This window comes from Schistocerca cancellata, chromosome 4 (assembly GCF_023864275.1).
Source record: "Schistocerca cancellata isolate TAMUIC-IGC-003103 chromosome 4, iqSchCanc2.1, whole genome shotgun sequence".
In the NCBI taxonomy this organism is placed as follows: Eukaryota; Metazoa; Arthropoda; class Insecta; order Orthoptera; family Acrididae; genus Schistocerca; species Schistocerca cancellata.
The window spans coordinates 594836603-594854880 of NC_064629.1; the positions used below are offsets into that span (position 1 = coordinate 594836603).

Genomic DNA, 18278 nt, shown 5'->3' on the forward strand with positions numbered 1-18278 from the left:
ACATGTGTACAGAATGAAAAGCCACCAATATTGGCATGTAGATGAATTGCTGAAAAAAATATAAAAAAGAAATTAAAAGAATTAACCATATCTATATGAAGGCATAAGCTGAATATACATTCATGTAGGCATCAGGCTTGTTTACCAGGTATTATAACTGAGCTGTCAATTCAATCCATCACTTAATATTGGAAGTAGGTTTATTATTGAAGCACAATCAAAAACACAGATACACGTTAACTGTCTCCTGAAAGATGGACATTTCTGTTTCTCTACAACACAGAATTATTTAGAGTTGTAAAACTACTTTGTTAAGAAGAATGTCACAAACTATTCCAGAACTATTGAATATGATATTAAGAATACTGACAAAAGATCAGAAACATACCCTCAAAGGTGAAGAAAAAAACTATGTTCTACTAGGGTTTCAATTTGTGATTTTTGTTCCAAGTCTTTAATTCTGTTTCAGGTTTCAGACAAAGGTGGTGGAATTCCCCGAAGTGCAACTGATCAGTTGTTTCATTACATGTACTCCACAGCTCCACAGCCACCCAAATCTGATGCTCACACTGTACCCCTTGCAGGTAAAGTACAATTTGTGCAAGGAAGGGAAAATATTAAATTTTGTTGTATTCCATTTGCACATCCCTATTTATGTTTCAGAGTATAATTATTCAAAATTCCGTGTTAAAACAAATCATCTAATGTGGACATCAGTCCATCAAAATCAGATGTGCATTTTGTAAAATAGTGAGTACTGATACAGTATTATGTAAAAAGAAAAATGCAGTGTCCAGAATTTTGTTTCTCACTTGTCTTCACTATATAGTGCTATGTTGTACAATGATGATTCAAAACATTATGGCAGCTGCCCACCGGAAGATTTAATGATGCTCGGTAGTGTTACAGGCACATGAAGCAATAAGGAAGGTATATAAGCAGAGCACAGATGAGTTGGGAATCATTGTAGTGATGATACAGGCCACAGATGGAGAAATCCATGGACATTAGTGACTTTGGCACGGGACAGAGATTGTTATATCCTGGCCCCTGTGAGTGAGCATCGTGCAAACAGCAAAACTGGTTCGCTGTTCTCGTGTTACTGTCATGAGCATTTGGTAAAGTGTTTGAATAATGGTGAAAGCATGAGCAGGTGACAAGATGTTGGGACATCCAAGCCTCATCACAGAACATGGAGATCATAGGCTTGCCCTCTCCATAAAGCAGGGTTGGTGGCACTCTGTAGCAGGTCTGATGACAAAGTACAGTGCTGGTTCAAACAAAAGTGTTTCAATACACACCATTCAGTGCACGTTTTCGAACTTCAGGATCTGCAGCAGATGACACCTACATGTATCCATGTTGACTCAATGACATCATCAGTTAAGACTGCAGTGGGCACGGGCTCATCGAGATTGGACTGTAGGTGGAAACATGTTGCTTGGTCACATGAATCACTTTTCTTGTTATGCCAGGTTACAACTGTGCCAAGATATGTCATCATCCAAATGAATAACTGCTGGAAATATAATATGTGATAGTAATCAAAGGCATGATGACAGCTTTGGGCTATGTGAGCATTATTGCAAAACATCTACCTCCCTCAATGCTTGATGTTTCCCCAATGGAGATAGCATCTTCCAACAGGATAACTGTCCATCTCACTAGACCAAAATCACACTGCAATGATTTGAGGAGCATGATAGTGAAGTATCATTAATGCCTTGGCTACCAAATTTGTCTGATCTGAACCCGATGGAACAAATCTGGGACACTATCGGGGGCCAGGTCCATGCCCGCAAACCACTGGCCCTTAATTTACAGAAACTGTCTGACTTGTGCATAGGCATCTTGTACCATGTAACTATGGAAGCCTGTCAAGCACGTAAAATCCACATCATGCAGAATTGCTGCTGTATTGCATTCCAAAGGTGGACCAATGCATTATTAACCAGATGGTCAACAATGGCCTGATTCATCAGTGTATAGTGTTGATATTGTAAATGGTGCTTTTTAATAAAACTTGTGTGTATTGTAATTTGTAAGATAAAAAAGGGCATTTTATAGATAAAGTGATTACTATGTAGGTAAAAACAGGTGTGAAGTAACTGGGAATATCATCCTTCTGAATTTTTTTCATACGGAGTACATAGGCAGTTCAAGAGGAAAGAAAAGTAAGTCATTTGCTGGAACAGGTAGTGTTTCATGCCGAAAGGGAGACTGAAGGATGTAGCAAAGTAGAGCTTGACATGAAGCAGTGAGACTGGAATTGGAGGAAACATTTATTGTAGGTGAGTGACTGTGATTTCACTCAACTGACAGTTAGTGAAGTGGCTCTGCCTACAGTAGTGCTGTTCTTTCAAGGGTGGTGCTGTTTCAAGCTCCTTAATTTGCTGCTCTGTCACTTTCCACACACTCAGAAGAGTATGTATGAGGCAAAAATACTTTTAAAATTAGCAAGTCACAGAACTGATTTACTTCAGATAATATGTACCATATGTAAGTAATGTATGGTAATAAACTGCATGTTTTGCTATAGTATGGACACTTTGAAGGTTTGCACTGCAAGGCTCCCAGTGGACAAATCACAAACATTATTCTGTGCATCTTTAGATCTGTTGGTAGTTGCTGTTGTTTTCAGTGTGAGCACTGGTTTTGAGCAGCTCTCCTTGCTGTCTATTCTGTGTAAACCTTTTCATCTCTGCATAACTACAGCAACCTACATCCATTAGAACTTGTTTCCTGTAGTCAAACAATGGCCTCCTGGTACAATTTTTACCACTCAAATTCCTACCATTCCCTAATTCATTATTTTTTGATGCCCAAGATGTATTGTATTCACTAACCTCTTCTTTTACTCAAGTTGTGTCATAAATTTATTTTATCCTCAATTCAGTTCAGTGCTTCTTCATTAATTGCCTGATCTACCTACCTAATCTTCATCATCCATCTATAATACCACATTTCAGAAGCTTGTATTCTCGTATTTCATTAACTGTTTATCATACACATTTCATTACCATCACTTCATAAATGTCTCTTAAACTCATAAGTTTATATTTGATGTTAACAAATTTCTATTTTTCAGAAGCCCTTTTCTTTCCATTGTTGACATGCATTCTATATCCTCTTCACTACCTGGGCCATCATCTTTTCCTTTGCTGTCCAAGTAACAAAACTTGGCTATGTTTAGTATCTCATTTAGTAATCTAATTATATCAGCATCACCTGATTTAATTTGACTGCATTCCATTACCCTTGTCATACTTTTGATGTTGTTAATCTTATAACCTCTTTTCAAGACATTGTCCATATGCATTATAGCCAAGGGCTTAAGTAGTTTCAAACAGTATTGCTGTTGTTGTTGTTGTGGTCTTCAGTCCTGAGACTGGTTTGATGCAGCTCTCCATGCTACTCTATCCTGTGCAAGCTTCTTCATCTCCCAGTACCTATTGCAACCTACATCCTTCTGAATCTGCTTAATGTATTCATCTCTTGGTCTCCCCCTACGATTTTTACCCTCCACGCTGCCCTCCAATACTAAATTGGTGATCCCTTGATGCCTCAGAACATGTCCTACCAATCGATCCCTTCTTCTGCTCAAGTTGTGCCACAAACTTCTCTTCTCCCCAATCCTATTCAATACTTCCTCATTAGTTACGTGATCTACCCATCTAATCTTCAGCATTCTTCTGTAGCACCACAATAGCATTTAATTTGTTGGTCTTGGGGGTGCTACAATGAAATCAAGAAAGAATATGATCAATTTCCTGTACAATTTTTCAGACCGTGCTTAATCAGGAGACATTTTCTAAGGGAGCAGTTTCATCATCATATTGAAGATGCATCCTACTGAGATTAACAGTTTTCATTAGTCCTACTACTGTAGGAGGACTGAAGTGTGACATACAAATAGATAGAGAATCCTGTGGTCCTCTCTGAACCTGCAGTTCACACCTTTCTGTAAGACCACACTTTAATGCAGAATCTGTGTCCATTTTGGATACCATACTTCTTGCTGGAGGATCAAATTAATTCTTTCTCTCTCATGATGCAAATAAATGCTCAAAAATTCTGAAGTGATCTATCTTATTATGAGAATTGCATTTTTTTGCAGCTTGTCACTTAAAAAGAAGGGAGTGTAGGAAGATGAAGATGTGTTTTCACCACTATAAGATATTGAATTCATGAAATGCAGTAACTGGGGATTTACATGCTGAACAGTGTCAATCTTAAGTCACAGAAGAGCATAATAATGTCTATCAAAATGAACTTTCTTTGACTGCAGAGCTGCTGTAAGAGACTGTTAATGTGTTTAACTACTTCAAATTGCTTGCAGAAAAAAAAGAAAAAAAAGTGAGTGATTTTGAAGTGTTGTGGGATGCACTGAATGCAGTGGAAATTAATCATATATGAAAATATATAGCTTGGGGGCTATTGTAAACTGTTCCAAGTGACCATTGTGGATATCCTCTGTAGACAGTTGAGTGATAACTGCATAAGTATGTAAAATGATGTTTCTTCCAAATGAGCATGAAGCTTGACTAGGATGCTGGTTAAAATGTTAAAAAGAAATAAAGAAACTGAGATGAGTGACAAGACAGATATGTAGGAACTTTAGAACACGACTGGTCTCTGAAAAGTTCGATGGACAGATTAAATGATAACATAATGTATGTGTAATGCATACAGTGGAGCACCAAGTTCAGTGAAATGGACATGTTCAGATGAGACTTGGAACCTGATACCCCAGCTAATGAATTGTGCTCTGAAGAAGAAGCAGCACTCGGTTTCTCTATTATAGTGAGAGTTAATTCTTTCCCATTTCTACACGAGTTATTTTGGTGTATCTAATACTAAATATGTGCTTACTGTTAACAATCAATCAGCCAAATTGAACCATGAGCCATCTACTGAATGAGAGGTTTGTATTTATGACAAGTTAAAAACATGAAATGACATAACTACCTGTTCAGTAAAAACTGAAATAATATGAGCATATGAATGGCCATTTTGAGACTGTTCTGCACAGATATTTTTGCCCCCAAGTGGATAATAAATGAGAGGCTATGTAGTTTCTATAAGCTGTATAGTGCTTCAAAGTAAATTTTAAGTGACAGATCCTTTGTAAGCTTATCTTCTGTATTAATGTAATTTTCACAGTAAGTTCATGCCAATGACCAATCAGCGTAGCTGCTGTAATTTCAAAATTTATGTGAAGTAGCAATTTATTAAGCAATTTAAATTTTCTGTCACTCTCTACCATCAAAATTGAGTCATAATTGAACTTTTTCTAGGTTACGGTTATGGTCTCCCAATTTCTCGTCTGTATGCGAGGTATTTCCATGGGGATTTGATGCTGCTTTCCTGTGATGGATATGGAACAGACACTATAATTTACATGAAGGTTTGATATATATTATTCTGTGGGTTTTCTTTTTAAGTTTATGGTCAATTTGAAAGAAAAAAAGTAATTTCTATGCACAGATATTGAATTATGTAAAATTCTAACCATGACACACACAATCATGGAAAGATGTTTGCTGTAGTCTCTTACAAATCATGAATAGTAAGAAACGAGAGAGTCTAGGATGGGAGACTGATGGAAACAAGCAAAGGACTCTGTACAGCTGAAGCCAGATCTCGATGATAGAGTGCTCACTTGTGCAGTCCAACAACCTGACTAATGCAGATAACAAGTTTATAAAGAGTTTCTTTTAAAGTTGATTTCCATTTATATAGCAGTGATTTTTACCATAAGCCTCAACATCAAATCTCGCTGCTTTTTTACAATTAGCAATAGATCACAACTGTCTTTCACATTAAGTTTCCTTTCTCTCCAAGAACACTGAATACTTGATAAAGAACCTCAATGACTAGTGTAAACAATGCATGTATGTATTCCACATAGTCTTTCCACGTCTTATCTTCTGTACTTTTTTGGGGTCTTGATAGATTTCACATATTATTCTCTTCAACTGTTATTTCATTCTTTCACTTTTGAAAATGTTCTGCACTCAAATGTGGAAATTATGATAAGTTTACAGTCAGAATGCCATGCAGATTCATAGATAGAATGAAAATGCTAACTGTAAGTACTTAACCCATTCCCCTCTTCCTCACTACCAAAATAAAGTCATATTCTTATTTCTCCCAACATGTGGTTCATTATTAGCTAGGTATTGATCCTCCCCTCTAATCTTCGTTAGTGATAGTTGATGGAAAATATTCCATTGAAAGTAGGTAACCAAACTGATATCTTTGTCTGGAAATCAATTGAATGAATGAATGAATTGAATGAAGGTTGGTTCTTGGTAAATAACTTTTCATCCGATTTTGTGAAAATTTGTAGTATATTCAGTTGCATTCAACAACAAGAGTCACATCAGTGGATGCCTCGGGAGTCTTACAGGCTTAAAGTGAAACCTCTACAGTAGTGTTGTTATTTACAATTTAAAAAAGAAACGGTTTGTTTTTTGTTTGGGTAACATTTAAATTTATATATTTATGACAGGTAAAATGTAAGAATATATTACTACCTTGTAAAGTACTTATGGAAAGGAGTTCAGTGACAACAATGAATACAAAGATGTCAGATTCATTTTATCTTGGGTGCAAGTACAACAGTTCTATGGATCAAAAGGACCTTCTTGCTTTTAACAGAAATAGGAGAAACCAGTGTAAAAGTTATTAAAATTTCTGAACTTCTGTAGCTGATTGCTGTTGTAGTAGCAGCTAGTAGAAGAGTGGAGAAACAAGTATGTTGATAGGTGGCAGAGGCAATTCCACAAAAAGAAAAAAAAAATCACTGTTTTAATATCTTCGTCTAATAAAACTGTTTATTCTTCATTTTAAATGGCATCTAAGCTCACCTACAGGTGTAAGTTGAAACATTCCTGGTTCTTTTGTTGCTAAAGTCAGTATTCACTAAACACACTTAAATTCATAAGTCTTGAGAAAACTTTGACAATTCTAATAATAGAGTTATTTATAAACAAACCTATTGTTTCTACAGTTGCAGGCTTTCAAAAACCATTTATAATGGATCAAATCAGATTTTGACAATTCTGTAATTTTTTGCTCATTTCTGAATATTATTGGACAGGAGTTTCATTAATTTCATGATCTGTCATGATCATCATAATATCTGAAATTTTACTAAAAATTATGGTCCAGATTGCAATATATTGTCAGGCTGTAATTGGTTTCATATTACATAACCATACAACCTAGAATGAATATATAAATGTCAACATATGAAGCATGTGCACGAATAATGCTGTATGGCACATTTTGCAGTTGTTGGGAAATTGACAAAAACTGTTAGTTCCAGAGAATTAATATGATATAATAATGTAATAGCAGATATGTATTGTTTGTGCATACAGACTGTGGAAAATACTAATTTCTGGTTTTTAAAATTGCACTAAGCACAGATTTTTCGAAAATAAGTAAGTTTTAAAATGGAATAACGCTGTATGGCAATGGATATACAGTGTTATTCCAGATCAGCCAGTGCTCTGCTGTAATTATAAGGTGTCTAGAATCGAAAATAGTAAGTAAGAGATTTAAAACAAGATACTAAATAATATTTATTGTAAACTGAATTGCTTGATCTTAAAAACAACATTAGTTTATCAAGTTTAGGCTCAAATCTAGTACATTATAGTCAGTTGTCACATTGCAGTTTTTCATAAAACTGCCTGTATTTTGGTTCCATATATTTTGTCATGTCCAATAGATCCCTTTTCTTCTCCTTATGAACTTTCAGTGTCCTGTTATAGAGCAACTGGAATTCAGAAGGCAATGGACAATTTTTTACTTGATGTTCACAACCATGCTTTACAATACAGTGTCTTTCCCATGGGCGAAGCACATTGTGGGTACGGCGCACGCTTAAACCTAGAGGATCGTCACTACACAGCTTCAACCAAAGTACATCAGTAATTTTCAAAGCAGCCGGGATCCTATGTCCTTGAAGTCTTCCATAATCATCTCGTGAATGGTCAGTTTTGAAGGATCGACAAAGGCCTCAGCAATGACGTGCTTCCATTCTGAAGGAACCATAACTTTTGACACTTTCTTTCTTTTCTCGATGACTGCAAAATCCCTGTCACAAGGTAGGAAACTATGACTCGAACATAAAAGTTCTGATGTATTTCTGTAAAATACTTGCAGCTGATCAGATAGAAATAAAGTGCTAAAACTCTCCAGTTGTTGTTCTGCCTGACACAGCGGTCAGACCAAACAATCAGTTTTCATTCCATACCTTTTCAAGCATATCATAATTGTGCGTTACAAATTTAAGCAGACAGGAAACTATTTCGGCTGAACCTCTCCTTGCGGTGGATTCATCCCACAAATTTACGGTGATGTTTCCAGTACCAATGTCATGAATCGTGAAATTATACGATGACAGCTGTCTCTGGTAGAATACCATGGAATGAATCAATGTAGGACAAAGTAAAACCTGTTCTAGGTCAACACATATAACATGTATATTGTTATTCCTCTTAGCCATTTCCATATCGTTTTTTAGGACTTTGTATGCTTGGTCTGCCCTTGAATGATGCAACTGACTCTCAATTTTGATCTTGTGCAGTTCTATTTCATCTGAAGCTGCAATCATTTTGTTAAACAACAAATTGCACAGCCTGCAAGTATCTGATCTAGGTGTTCCAAAATGCAGAATAAAATCTGTTTGAAACATACTTTGATAGTATGACCTGCTTATTGACTTATCAGAAAACTTTTCGGTAAACAACCGATACATTCTACAGAGGTTGAGATCGGGGTGCAGACATTCTTTTGAGGATTTATTCCTGCTGTAATGGCTCATCTGCTTTGGGAAACTCGATATGTGTTGCCAAATAAGAGCCCTGTCGTCATTTAATATGGCATGTGGCCTATTGCAGCAATCGGTATTGTAATTGTAAACTGCCGAAGCTGCGTTGGTAAAGTACCGGAACTTCAAGCGCTGATAGAAAGCACCGAAGCTGAAATCGTTATAGGTACAGAAAGCTGGCTGAAGCCAGAGATAAATTCTGCCGAAATTTTTACAAAGGTACAGACGGTGTTTAGAAAGGATAGATTGCATGCAACCGGTGGTGGAGTGTTCGTCGCTGTTAGTAGTAGTTTATCCTGTAGTGAAGTAGAAGTGGATAGTTCCTTGAATTATTATGGGTGGAGGTTACACTCAACAACCGAGCTAGGTTAATAATTGGCTCCTTTTACCGACCTCCTGACTCAGCAGCATTAGTGGCAGAACAACTGAGAGAAAATTTGGAATACATTTCACATAAATTTTCTCAGCATGTTATAGTCTTAGATGGAGATTTCAATTTACCAGATATAAACTGGGACACTCAGATGTTTAGGACGGGTGGTAGGGACAGAGCATCGAGTGACATTATACTGAGTGCACTATCCGAAAATTACCTCGAGCAATTAAACAGAGAACCGACTCGTGGAGATAACATCTTGGACCTACTGATAACAAACAGACCCGAACTTTTCGACTCTGTAAGTGCAGAACAGGGAATCGGTGATCACAAGGCCGTTGCAGCATCCCTGAATATGGAAGTAAATAGGAATATAAAAAAAGGGAGGAAGGTTTATCTGTTTAGCAAGAGTAATAGAAGGCAGATTTCAGACTACCTAACAGATCAAAACGAACATTTCTGTTCTGACACTGACAATGTTGAGTGTTTATGGAAAAAGTTCAAGGCAATCGTAAAATGCGTTTTAGACAGGTACGTGCCGAGTAAAACTGTGAGGGACAGGAAAAACCCACCGTGGTACAACAACAAAGTTAGGAAACTACTGCGAAAGCAAAGAGAGCTTCACTCAAAAGTTTAAACGCAGCCAAAACCTCTGAGACAAACAGAAGCTAAACAATGTCAAAGTTAGCGTAAGGAGGGCTATGCGTGAAGTGTTCAGTGAATTCGAAAGTAAAATTCTATGTACCGACTTGACAGAAAATCCTAGGAAGTTCTGGTCTTACGTTAAATCAGTAAGTGGATCGAAACAGCATATCCAGACACTCCGGGATGATGAAGGTATTGAAACAGAGGATGACACGTGTAAAGCTGAAATACTAAACACCTTTTTCCAAAGCTGTTTCACAGAGGAAGACCACACTGCAGTTCCTTCTCTAAATCCTCGCACAGACGAAAAAATGGCTGACATCGAAATAAGTGTCCAAGGAATAGAAAAGCAACTGGAATCACTCAACAGAGGAAAGTCCACTGGGCCTGACAGGATACCAATTTGATTCTACACAGAGTACGCGAAAGAACTTGCCCCCCTTCTAACAGCCATGTACCGCAAGTCTCTAGAGGAACGGAAAGTTCCAAATGATTGGAAAAGAGCACAGGTAGTCCCAGTCTTCAAGAAGGGTCGTCGAGCAGATGCGCAAAACTATAGGCCTATATCTCTGACGTCGATCTGTTGTAGAATTGTAGAACATGTTTTTTGCTCGAATATCATGTCGTTTTTGGAAACCCAGAATCTACTATGTAGGAATCAACATGGATTCCGGAAACAGCGATCCTGTGAGACCCAACTCGCTTTATTTGTTCATGAAACCCAGAAAATATTAGATACAGGCTCCCAGGTAGATGCTATTTTCCTTGACTTCCAGAAGGCATTCGATACAGTTCCACACTGTCGCCTTATAAACAAAGTAAGAGCCTACGGAATATCAGACCAGCTGTGTGGCTGGATTGAAGAGTTTTTAGCAAACAGAACACAGCATGTTGTTATCAATGGAGAGACGTCTACAGACATTAAAGTAACTTCTGGCATGCCACAGGGGAGTGTTATGGGACCATTGCTTTTCACAATATATATAAATGACCTAGTAGATAGTGTTGGAAGTTCCATGCGGTTTTTCGCGGATGATGCTGTAATATACAGAGAAGTTGCAGCATTAGAAAATTGTAGCGAAATGCAGGAAGATCTGCAGCGGATAGGCACTTGGTGCAGGGAGTGGCAACTGACCCTTAACATAGACAAATGTAATGTATTGCGAATACATAGAAAGAAGGATCCTTTATTGTATGATTATATGATAGCAGAACAAACACTGGTAGCAGTTACTTCTGTAAAATATCTGGGAGTATGTGTGCGGAACGATTTGAAGTGGAATGATCATATAAAATTAATTGTTGGTAAGGCGGGTACCAGGTTGAGATTCATTGGGAGAGTCCTTAGAAAATGTAGTCCATCAACAAAAGAGGTGGCTTACAAAACACTCGTTCGACCTATACTTGAGTATTGCGCATCAGTGTGGGATCCGTACCAGATCGGGTTGACAGAGGAGATAGAGAAGATCCAAAGAAGAGCGGCGCGTTTTGTCACAGGGTTATTTGGTAACCGTGATAGCGTTACGGAGATGTTTAACAAACTCAAGTGGCAGACTCTGCAAGAGAGGCGCTCTGCATCGCGGTGTAGCTTGCTCGCCAGGTTTCGAGAGGGTGTGTTTCTGGATGAGGTATCGAATATATTGCTTCCCCCTACTTATACCTCCCGAGGAGATCACGAATGTAAAATTAGAGAGATTAGAGCGCGCACGGAGGCTTTCAGACAGTCGTTCTTCCCGCGATCCATACGCGACTGGAACAGGAAAGGGAGGTAATGACAATGGCACGTAAAGTGCCCTCCGCCACACACCGTTGGGTGGCTTGCGGAGTATAAATGTAGATGTAGATGTAGATGTAGATTTAGATTGCAATGTTTTCCTCTACCGTCTTTAGGAGTGGTTATTTCACCTTTTACTTTACATTGCAGAGCCTGCATTCATCACTGGGTGATGGAGAATATGTCAAGCAATGTTTTTTGACACACTTCTTTTGAGTAAACTTTGAATTTGAAAGAAGCTTCTTTCCATGAAGTATCGTCTGTCTTACCTCTCTTGCGCCTGGCTGGCATGCCTATTTCCATGGATTTTATTAAGTATATGGACTGCTCATCATATGTTAAGGCATGGTATTCTTCGTACAGCTTTAACTTCATTTCCAGGTTTATGTCCTTGCATCCTTCTTTTGAGCACTCTTCTGCACTGCATACATGATCCTGAATCACAAAAACAATCACTATTGCTACCTAATATTTAACTATATTATCAAATTTCACATTCTCTTTTAATAATATAGCCTTACTCAGACTGAGTACTCTATTTTTTCGCCAATGATAACTACAGAACTGTAGTTAATTTCATTCACGTTACATACTTTTACTGTAATGTTTTCAGAAGATACACATAACATGTCATTAGAGCCATGTACTCTACAGGACACATCGCCACTTTACAGGACACATATGCTTCTCTAAAGACATACACCTTTTTACAAAACCCGTACAGCATTATTCCACTCACCTATGTTGGAGGCTGTTTCGCAGGAACTACCTTTCCTTTTCATGATTTATGTTCCAGTCCAGCCTCACAAAGCCTTTTCCTCTTAATATCCTGCCAATGTTAATTTTCCTTTTCCATGCATTATTTCTATGTTTCAAACCACTTGCGGTAAGCGTCACCTTGCTGCACTCCACCATTCTTGTAACATACAGCATGGTTCGCACAGAGGCACGAAAACTGTGCATGTCTCGTCACTGTTAAGTGCTTCCCTCGGACGGTGAATCTGTCAATTATAACAGCAGGCGATGCAGACTGCCATATACAGCATATTTCCACGCAATTCTACGAAATGTCAAAATGTGCCATATAGCGTTATTCGTGCGCACGCTTCATATAATGATATCACACCACAATTATAAAGAATGAGAATAATATTTGAACATTGTTTCAAATGTCGGCCCTCACATGTTTCACACATAGCACTGTTAAGGTGTTTTAATGAAAGTGATAGGCATGATGGAATATAAGGATTGTACTGTTCTTCTGCTGCTATGTGTGTTTTGGGAGGACCCAGGTGGCAGGTATATGTTACCCTTTGAAATGCCAGCAGGAGGGAAGGGTAACAGTACACCCTAATAGTCACAGGTTTGGTGAGCTTAATAGCTATGAACAGTAATGCAAATGAAAGGAAAATGAATGAGTGCTATCTTGTTGGTGTGACTATAATGGATTGTACAGCTTAGTCCTTGGTGTTGGCTCAGTACTAGACAACTAAAATAGTGGTGGACTTGTTTTCGTCAATGGTTTGATGCTGCTTGCAGCAAGCTAGATTAGTAGCATATTCACCATTTGGCTTGGCTTCAGTTGTCCAGGAACTGCAAATGCAATGGAGAGAAATTGATACATGGTCAGTATGGCTGGCATGCTGAGTGACAAAGTGTAATTTTTTTGAATGAGGCTTATGTTAGCTTCTTCTATAGTGAAACCCAAGTACTATCTGGTTAGAAAGTCTCTTGGAATGGCTTGAAATCTGCTGGAGACATTTTTAATGAGGTGTCTGAATGCCTGTTGAGATACAACAGCCTACTAATCCTTCTGCAAGAGCCAAAACCAAGAAAGCTAGCGATTTTGGAATCTGGGGTCTGGAATGAAGTTGTCATTCCAACTTGTGCCAAACGTGTCTCCTTGCATTCAGGTCAGGTCTTGGGGGCTATCCAGTCTGTTTGAGGAATGTTATTGTGCAGAAACCATTGTTTCACAGATGCTGCTTTATGACAGGGTGCGTTGTCATACTAATACAATCTATCATCATCTCCAAACTGTTCCTCTACCATAAGCATTACACAATATTGTGAGATGTATTCATATTCTTCTGCATTTACTGCTTCCTTAAATGCAATAAAGAGACCATACTCTAACCACAAAAAACACCCCCATACAGTAAGACCAACTCCTTTGTACTTCACTATTGGCCCTACACACAATGGCAAGTAATGTTTTCAAGGCATTCACAAATCTAAACCCTTCCATTGGACTGCCACAGGGTATTGCAAGGTTAATCATGACACTCTCTAGTGGTGTCACTCTTTACTCCACCTAAATTGTTTCTTAGCATTGATTATAGAAATTTGTGGCTTATGAGGAGCTGCTCAACCATTGTATACCATTCTTTCTTAATTCCTTCCACACAGCCATAGTGCTAGCTGCACTGCTGGTAACATTTTGGAACTCACAAGTTATTCCTTCACATTTCCTCTTCACAACCACATCACCAACACTGGACTTGAACAGCTTCAGAATGGTTTAAATGACCCAGATGGATTTATTACACCAGTGACTAGTCTATATTCGAAGTCAAGGAGCTCTCTTAATTGACCCATTCTTCTGTCAGTGCTTCTCTATGGACCACACAGTCCTACTCCCCACCTCTTTTTATACTGGCAGATTTGCCTCTCGTAACACCTAGAGCTCAATTCTACATTTTGTAGGGGTTTCCAGTTACTTTTGACCAGATAGTGTAGTTTGATATTCTAATAGGCCTTAAATCTCGTTTCAGGCTGTCTGAGCATGTAATATGAAATGGTCATTTTGCTTTCCTTGTGGCACAGAACTTCTACAAAACTACAGCATTCAGAGTAAAACTCCATTTGCTTTTAAAATGATTTTTTGAGCTTTCACTACTAATTTCAGTTGGTATGCTAATCGCCATTGGGTAGTTGTGATGGGGACCTGACCATTAAAAAATGGTTGGATGCTTTGTATGCTTTTGTTACATACACATGAACTGCTTTTAATTTTTTAATTGTTTTACATGATTTTAACTGAGTGTAGTACTTGCCACACTAAGGATACTAATTTAAATTAATAGCAAATCATCAATAAATGATTTTAAAAGGAACTTCAGCTGTGTTCTTTATATTTGCTTAAAAACAATTGAAACCTGTCATTGTCTTGCAATATGGTCTGTAATTATGTATAGAATTTTGTTTATTAATAAATCAGCTGTTGTTTCTTTACCTGAGAGGTATGACACTTAAAATCATTATAATAATATAATTATTATATTACTAAATATTTCAATTGCAAATTATACATTTTCTTCATCACAGTAAGTGAAGTTTACTTTACTTTAAATTTTTATTTTTTCCCAATCTTTCTTTTTCCCCATCAAACATGTTTATTCTCGACACCTTTCTAGAATTTCAATTTATTACGTACATGTTGAGTTAGGATCATTCTCCTTTTAACAGACCTGATGGAAAGGGAGACTAATGTGCACATGTGTAATATATTGGAATTCAGCAGCTACATGTGATTTGTGACAAGGAAATAAATTGTGCTCTTTTTAATGTAAGCTGTTTATTGATTTTACAGTCACTTATACTTTTAGGGAAAACACAGATAAGTTTACTCTTGTTTATATGACTGCCATAACTAAAAATAATAAAGGGAACTTCTTTTTAGGCACTCTCCAATGAGGCAAATGAATTGCTTCCAATTTTCAACAAGACATCAACAAAATATTATCGCACATCAATCCCTACGGGAGATTGGAGCAACTGTTCCAACATTCGGCATTTGACGATGAATCGATTACGAAGCTAGCCAATGTTGCATGGTTGATTTCATGTGAACTACTCCTGTCTAAGCTTTTAAAATTAAAAATGGAAGTGGATCCATTTCTGGATGAAGACTTCTTGAATTTCTAGAAGAGACAGATCTTCCATTATGGGTGAAATTCCAAGAAAAGACTTTATCCTCAACTGTTTATTTGTCATCATTTATTGGGAATAACAATATTGTTTATAATTGTGTGTATATTTGCAGGTGATAAGCAGACATAAAGAACCTTTTTTTTTTGTATAGAGGCAATGGAGAGCAAGAGAATAAGACTGCAGATAGAAATAAGCAACTGAAGTTTATTTGAAACAGGGGTAAATATTGTATTTTCAGCACAGAACTGCACACGTGTAACTGGTAGTTTTGCCAGTCTTTTAATTTTCTTGTGTACAGTATGATTGTAGTATGTTTTAAGGACTTCTTTAGTCTATCAGTAACTAGATCAATGTGTGTGCAATATACATCTAACATTAAATGTAAATGTTATAGATTATGTTCAGATTTTATGCTTAATAGGCATATTTCTGTGGGTAAAACTACACAGAAAGATGTTAGTAATCAAGCTCCTTATGGGTGATAAATGAAAAGCTGAGAGCTTTCTTCACCTTTTATTGTTGTTCTTGTGCCTGTTGTTTGTGCTGTGACTGCAGTTGTTATTTTATGGTATGATGTAAGTTTTTGCATTTACCATGGCTTTCCTATCTCCCTTTTCTGTTTACCTATGCAAATTTTACAATAAGATGTCATGTCTTAGAACAGAACCTACCATTTTTAAAGAGTTTTACATGTTGGATTTCAATAATATACCTATTTACATTCCAACAGTACAAAATATGTCATTTTTAATTTACTAATTTACATAACATTATTGATTAAGGTGTGATTCTTTCTCAGAATTGTGTCTTTACGTGCAGTGTACTGTTTCAATTAGATTATTGTTGTTGTATATCACATTTTAAATTGTGTTGAATATTAAGTTATTGTATTGACTGGATAATAAATAATCATTTTCATTAGAAGGGACAGAGAACTCAAATCATGAGATGAAATGGCAGCCTATAATCATATTATGAGTAATTATTGAGGACAGCAGTTGTTAAAACTGAATTGTTCTCAATATCTCAAAATTCTTGTTTGATCCAATATTAACTGCAACAATGTTTACTCCTCCCCATCTTTCTCTGTATCTGTTTTCTGTATTAGCAGTGAAGTGTAGTAGAGGACAAAATAGTCTTTTATTAAAAGTTACTCATTTCAGGGAGCAGCACTCTGTTTTGGAAATCAGTTTCAATCATATAATAGTGCACTATGATGGTGCAGTCAACTCAATTTTTAATTAATTCTCAACTTTAATGCTTTAGTCACTCACATGCAGAGAACATGGATTTTGTCATTTCTGTAACTCCACTTTTAATTCTTCTATTTCACTAGAGATATTTAGATAGACTAAAAGCTTATCCTTGCTCTCAACATCAGAAACTGTCTCATGAGGAGTAGAAAATAAAACTTGTTTGAGACAAGCTTTCAACATTAGAACTGAATTTTTGCATTGAGACGTTAAGGGGGGGAAAATTGAGGGTTGAGGAAGAGAAGTGTTCCTTATTTGCCCTTTCAGTTCTGACACAAAGAGAAGAAAAAAAAGGAAAACAACCATCCCTTCTAGAAGCATGATGTCAATAGTTTTATACTCCATCCCACCACAGTTTCAGCTGCTGATTTCTGTTGCCTTTTTTCCCCTCTTTCGGCATAAGTTTCAGTTTTCTATTTTGACTTTCTTGTTTGGTGTCATATTCTCTGCTTTTAATTTTTCTTTGGAAACTGTATCTTAACAAAGATGTTTTTATATGTGTCTCTCCTAAAAATGTTATAGACTGCTTGACTAGTTGAAGTACCTGTGTATTTTTAACATAAAAGCAATAGCTTATTGTTTTTAAGATGACCTTTCTGCTGTGAAATTAAATACAATTAAAATAGCAGGGAAATTTGTATTGTATGTTACATATTAAAACCATTTGCTGGACCAGGACTTGAAACTGTGTCCCTGTAGGCAGCATGCTATGATAAGCAGGCATGGTCTGTCTTTTACAATATGGAATGACTGATGATAGAGCTGTGTACTTTATTTTGGTCAGTCATTCCATTAAGCATTTTATTTTCTTTTGTTAATGCACATAGGTGATTCAGCTTAGTTAAAAACATATCAGTGTTGATGTACTGCTGATTTCTTTTTCCTGTGAGCTTACAGACATGTTAAAATTCAGCCACATCCACTGCCATACAATTTTATATACAATGGTTTTTTGATATATTACACCTGGATGCCTGTGAGAATATAGTATTATTAACAATGAAAAATTCAGGTTTATTTATTGTCTATTGTTAAGAAATATGTACTATTACTTGTCATAATGGTGTAATGGTAAGAAATGAACATGATACAGGAAATCAAGTAATGATTTCTTTAACTTTCATATTAACCAACTATCCCTCAAATTGCAACAATATTATGATTGAGAGGGAGGGAGAGAGAGAGAGAGAGAGAGAGAGAGAGAGAGAGAGAGAGAGAAGATGGTATCAGAGCTACAGGGCAAATAGATCTAGCTCAAAATGGGATGAATATAAGAGATGGTGAAAGGAGACAAATAGTAGGCAATAAATAATAAGATATGAGTTTCACTTTAAACAAGACCAGAGCTTGTCTCAGCCTAGTCTTTGTTGAACCACATTGGACTCTTACTCTCTAATTGTCTTACTTTCATTTAAACAGTACTGTATAGCATAAGGAAGGTTAGTGTGGCTT

The 18278-nt window shown here is 36.9% G+C and overlaps 1 protein-coding gene across 1 annotated transcript in view; it reads left to right on the top strand.

Annotated features, from left to right (window-relative positions):
• The window catches only part of LOC126183183 (pyruvate dehydrogenase (acetyl-transferring) kinase, mitochondrial), a 361965-nt gene extending 344919 nt beyond the window's left edge, over positions 1 to 17046 (top strand). Inside the window, exons 6-8 of the mRNA XM_049924914.1 lie at positions 470 to 584; positions 5298 to 5407; positions 15323 to 17046. Of these exons, the coding sequence (XP_049780871.1) occupies positions 470 to 584; positions 5298 to 5407; positions 15323 to 15463 (366 nt within the window). The 3' untranslated portion in view covers positions 15464 to 17046. The remainder of the gene's footprint in view (positions 1 to 469; positions 585 to 5297; positions 5408 to 15322) is intronic.
• Positions 17047 to 18278: the final 1232 nt, after the last annotated feature.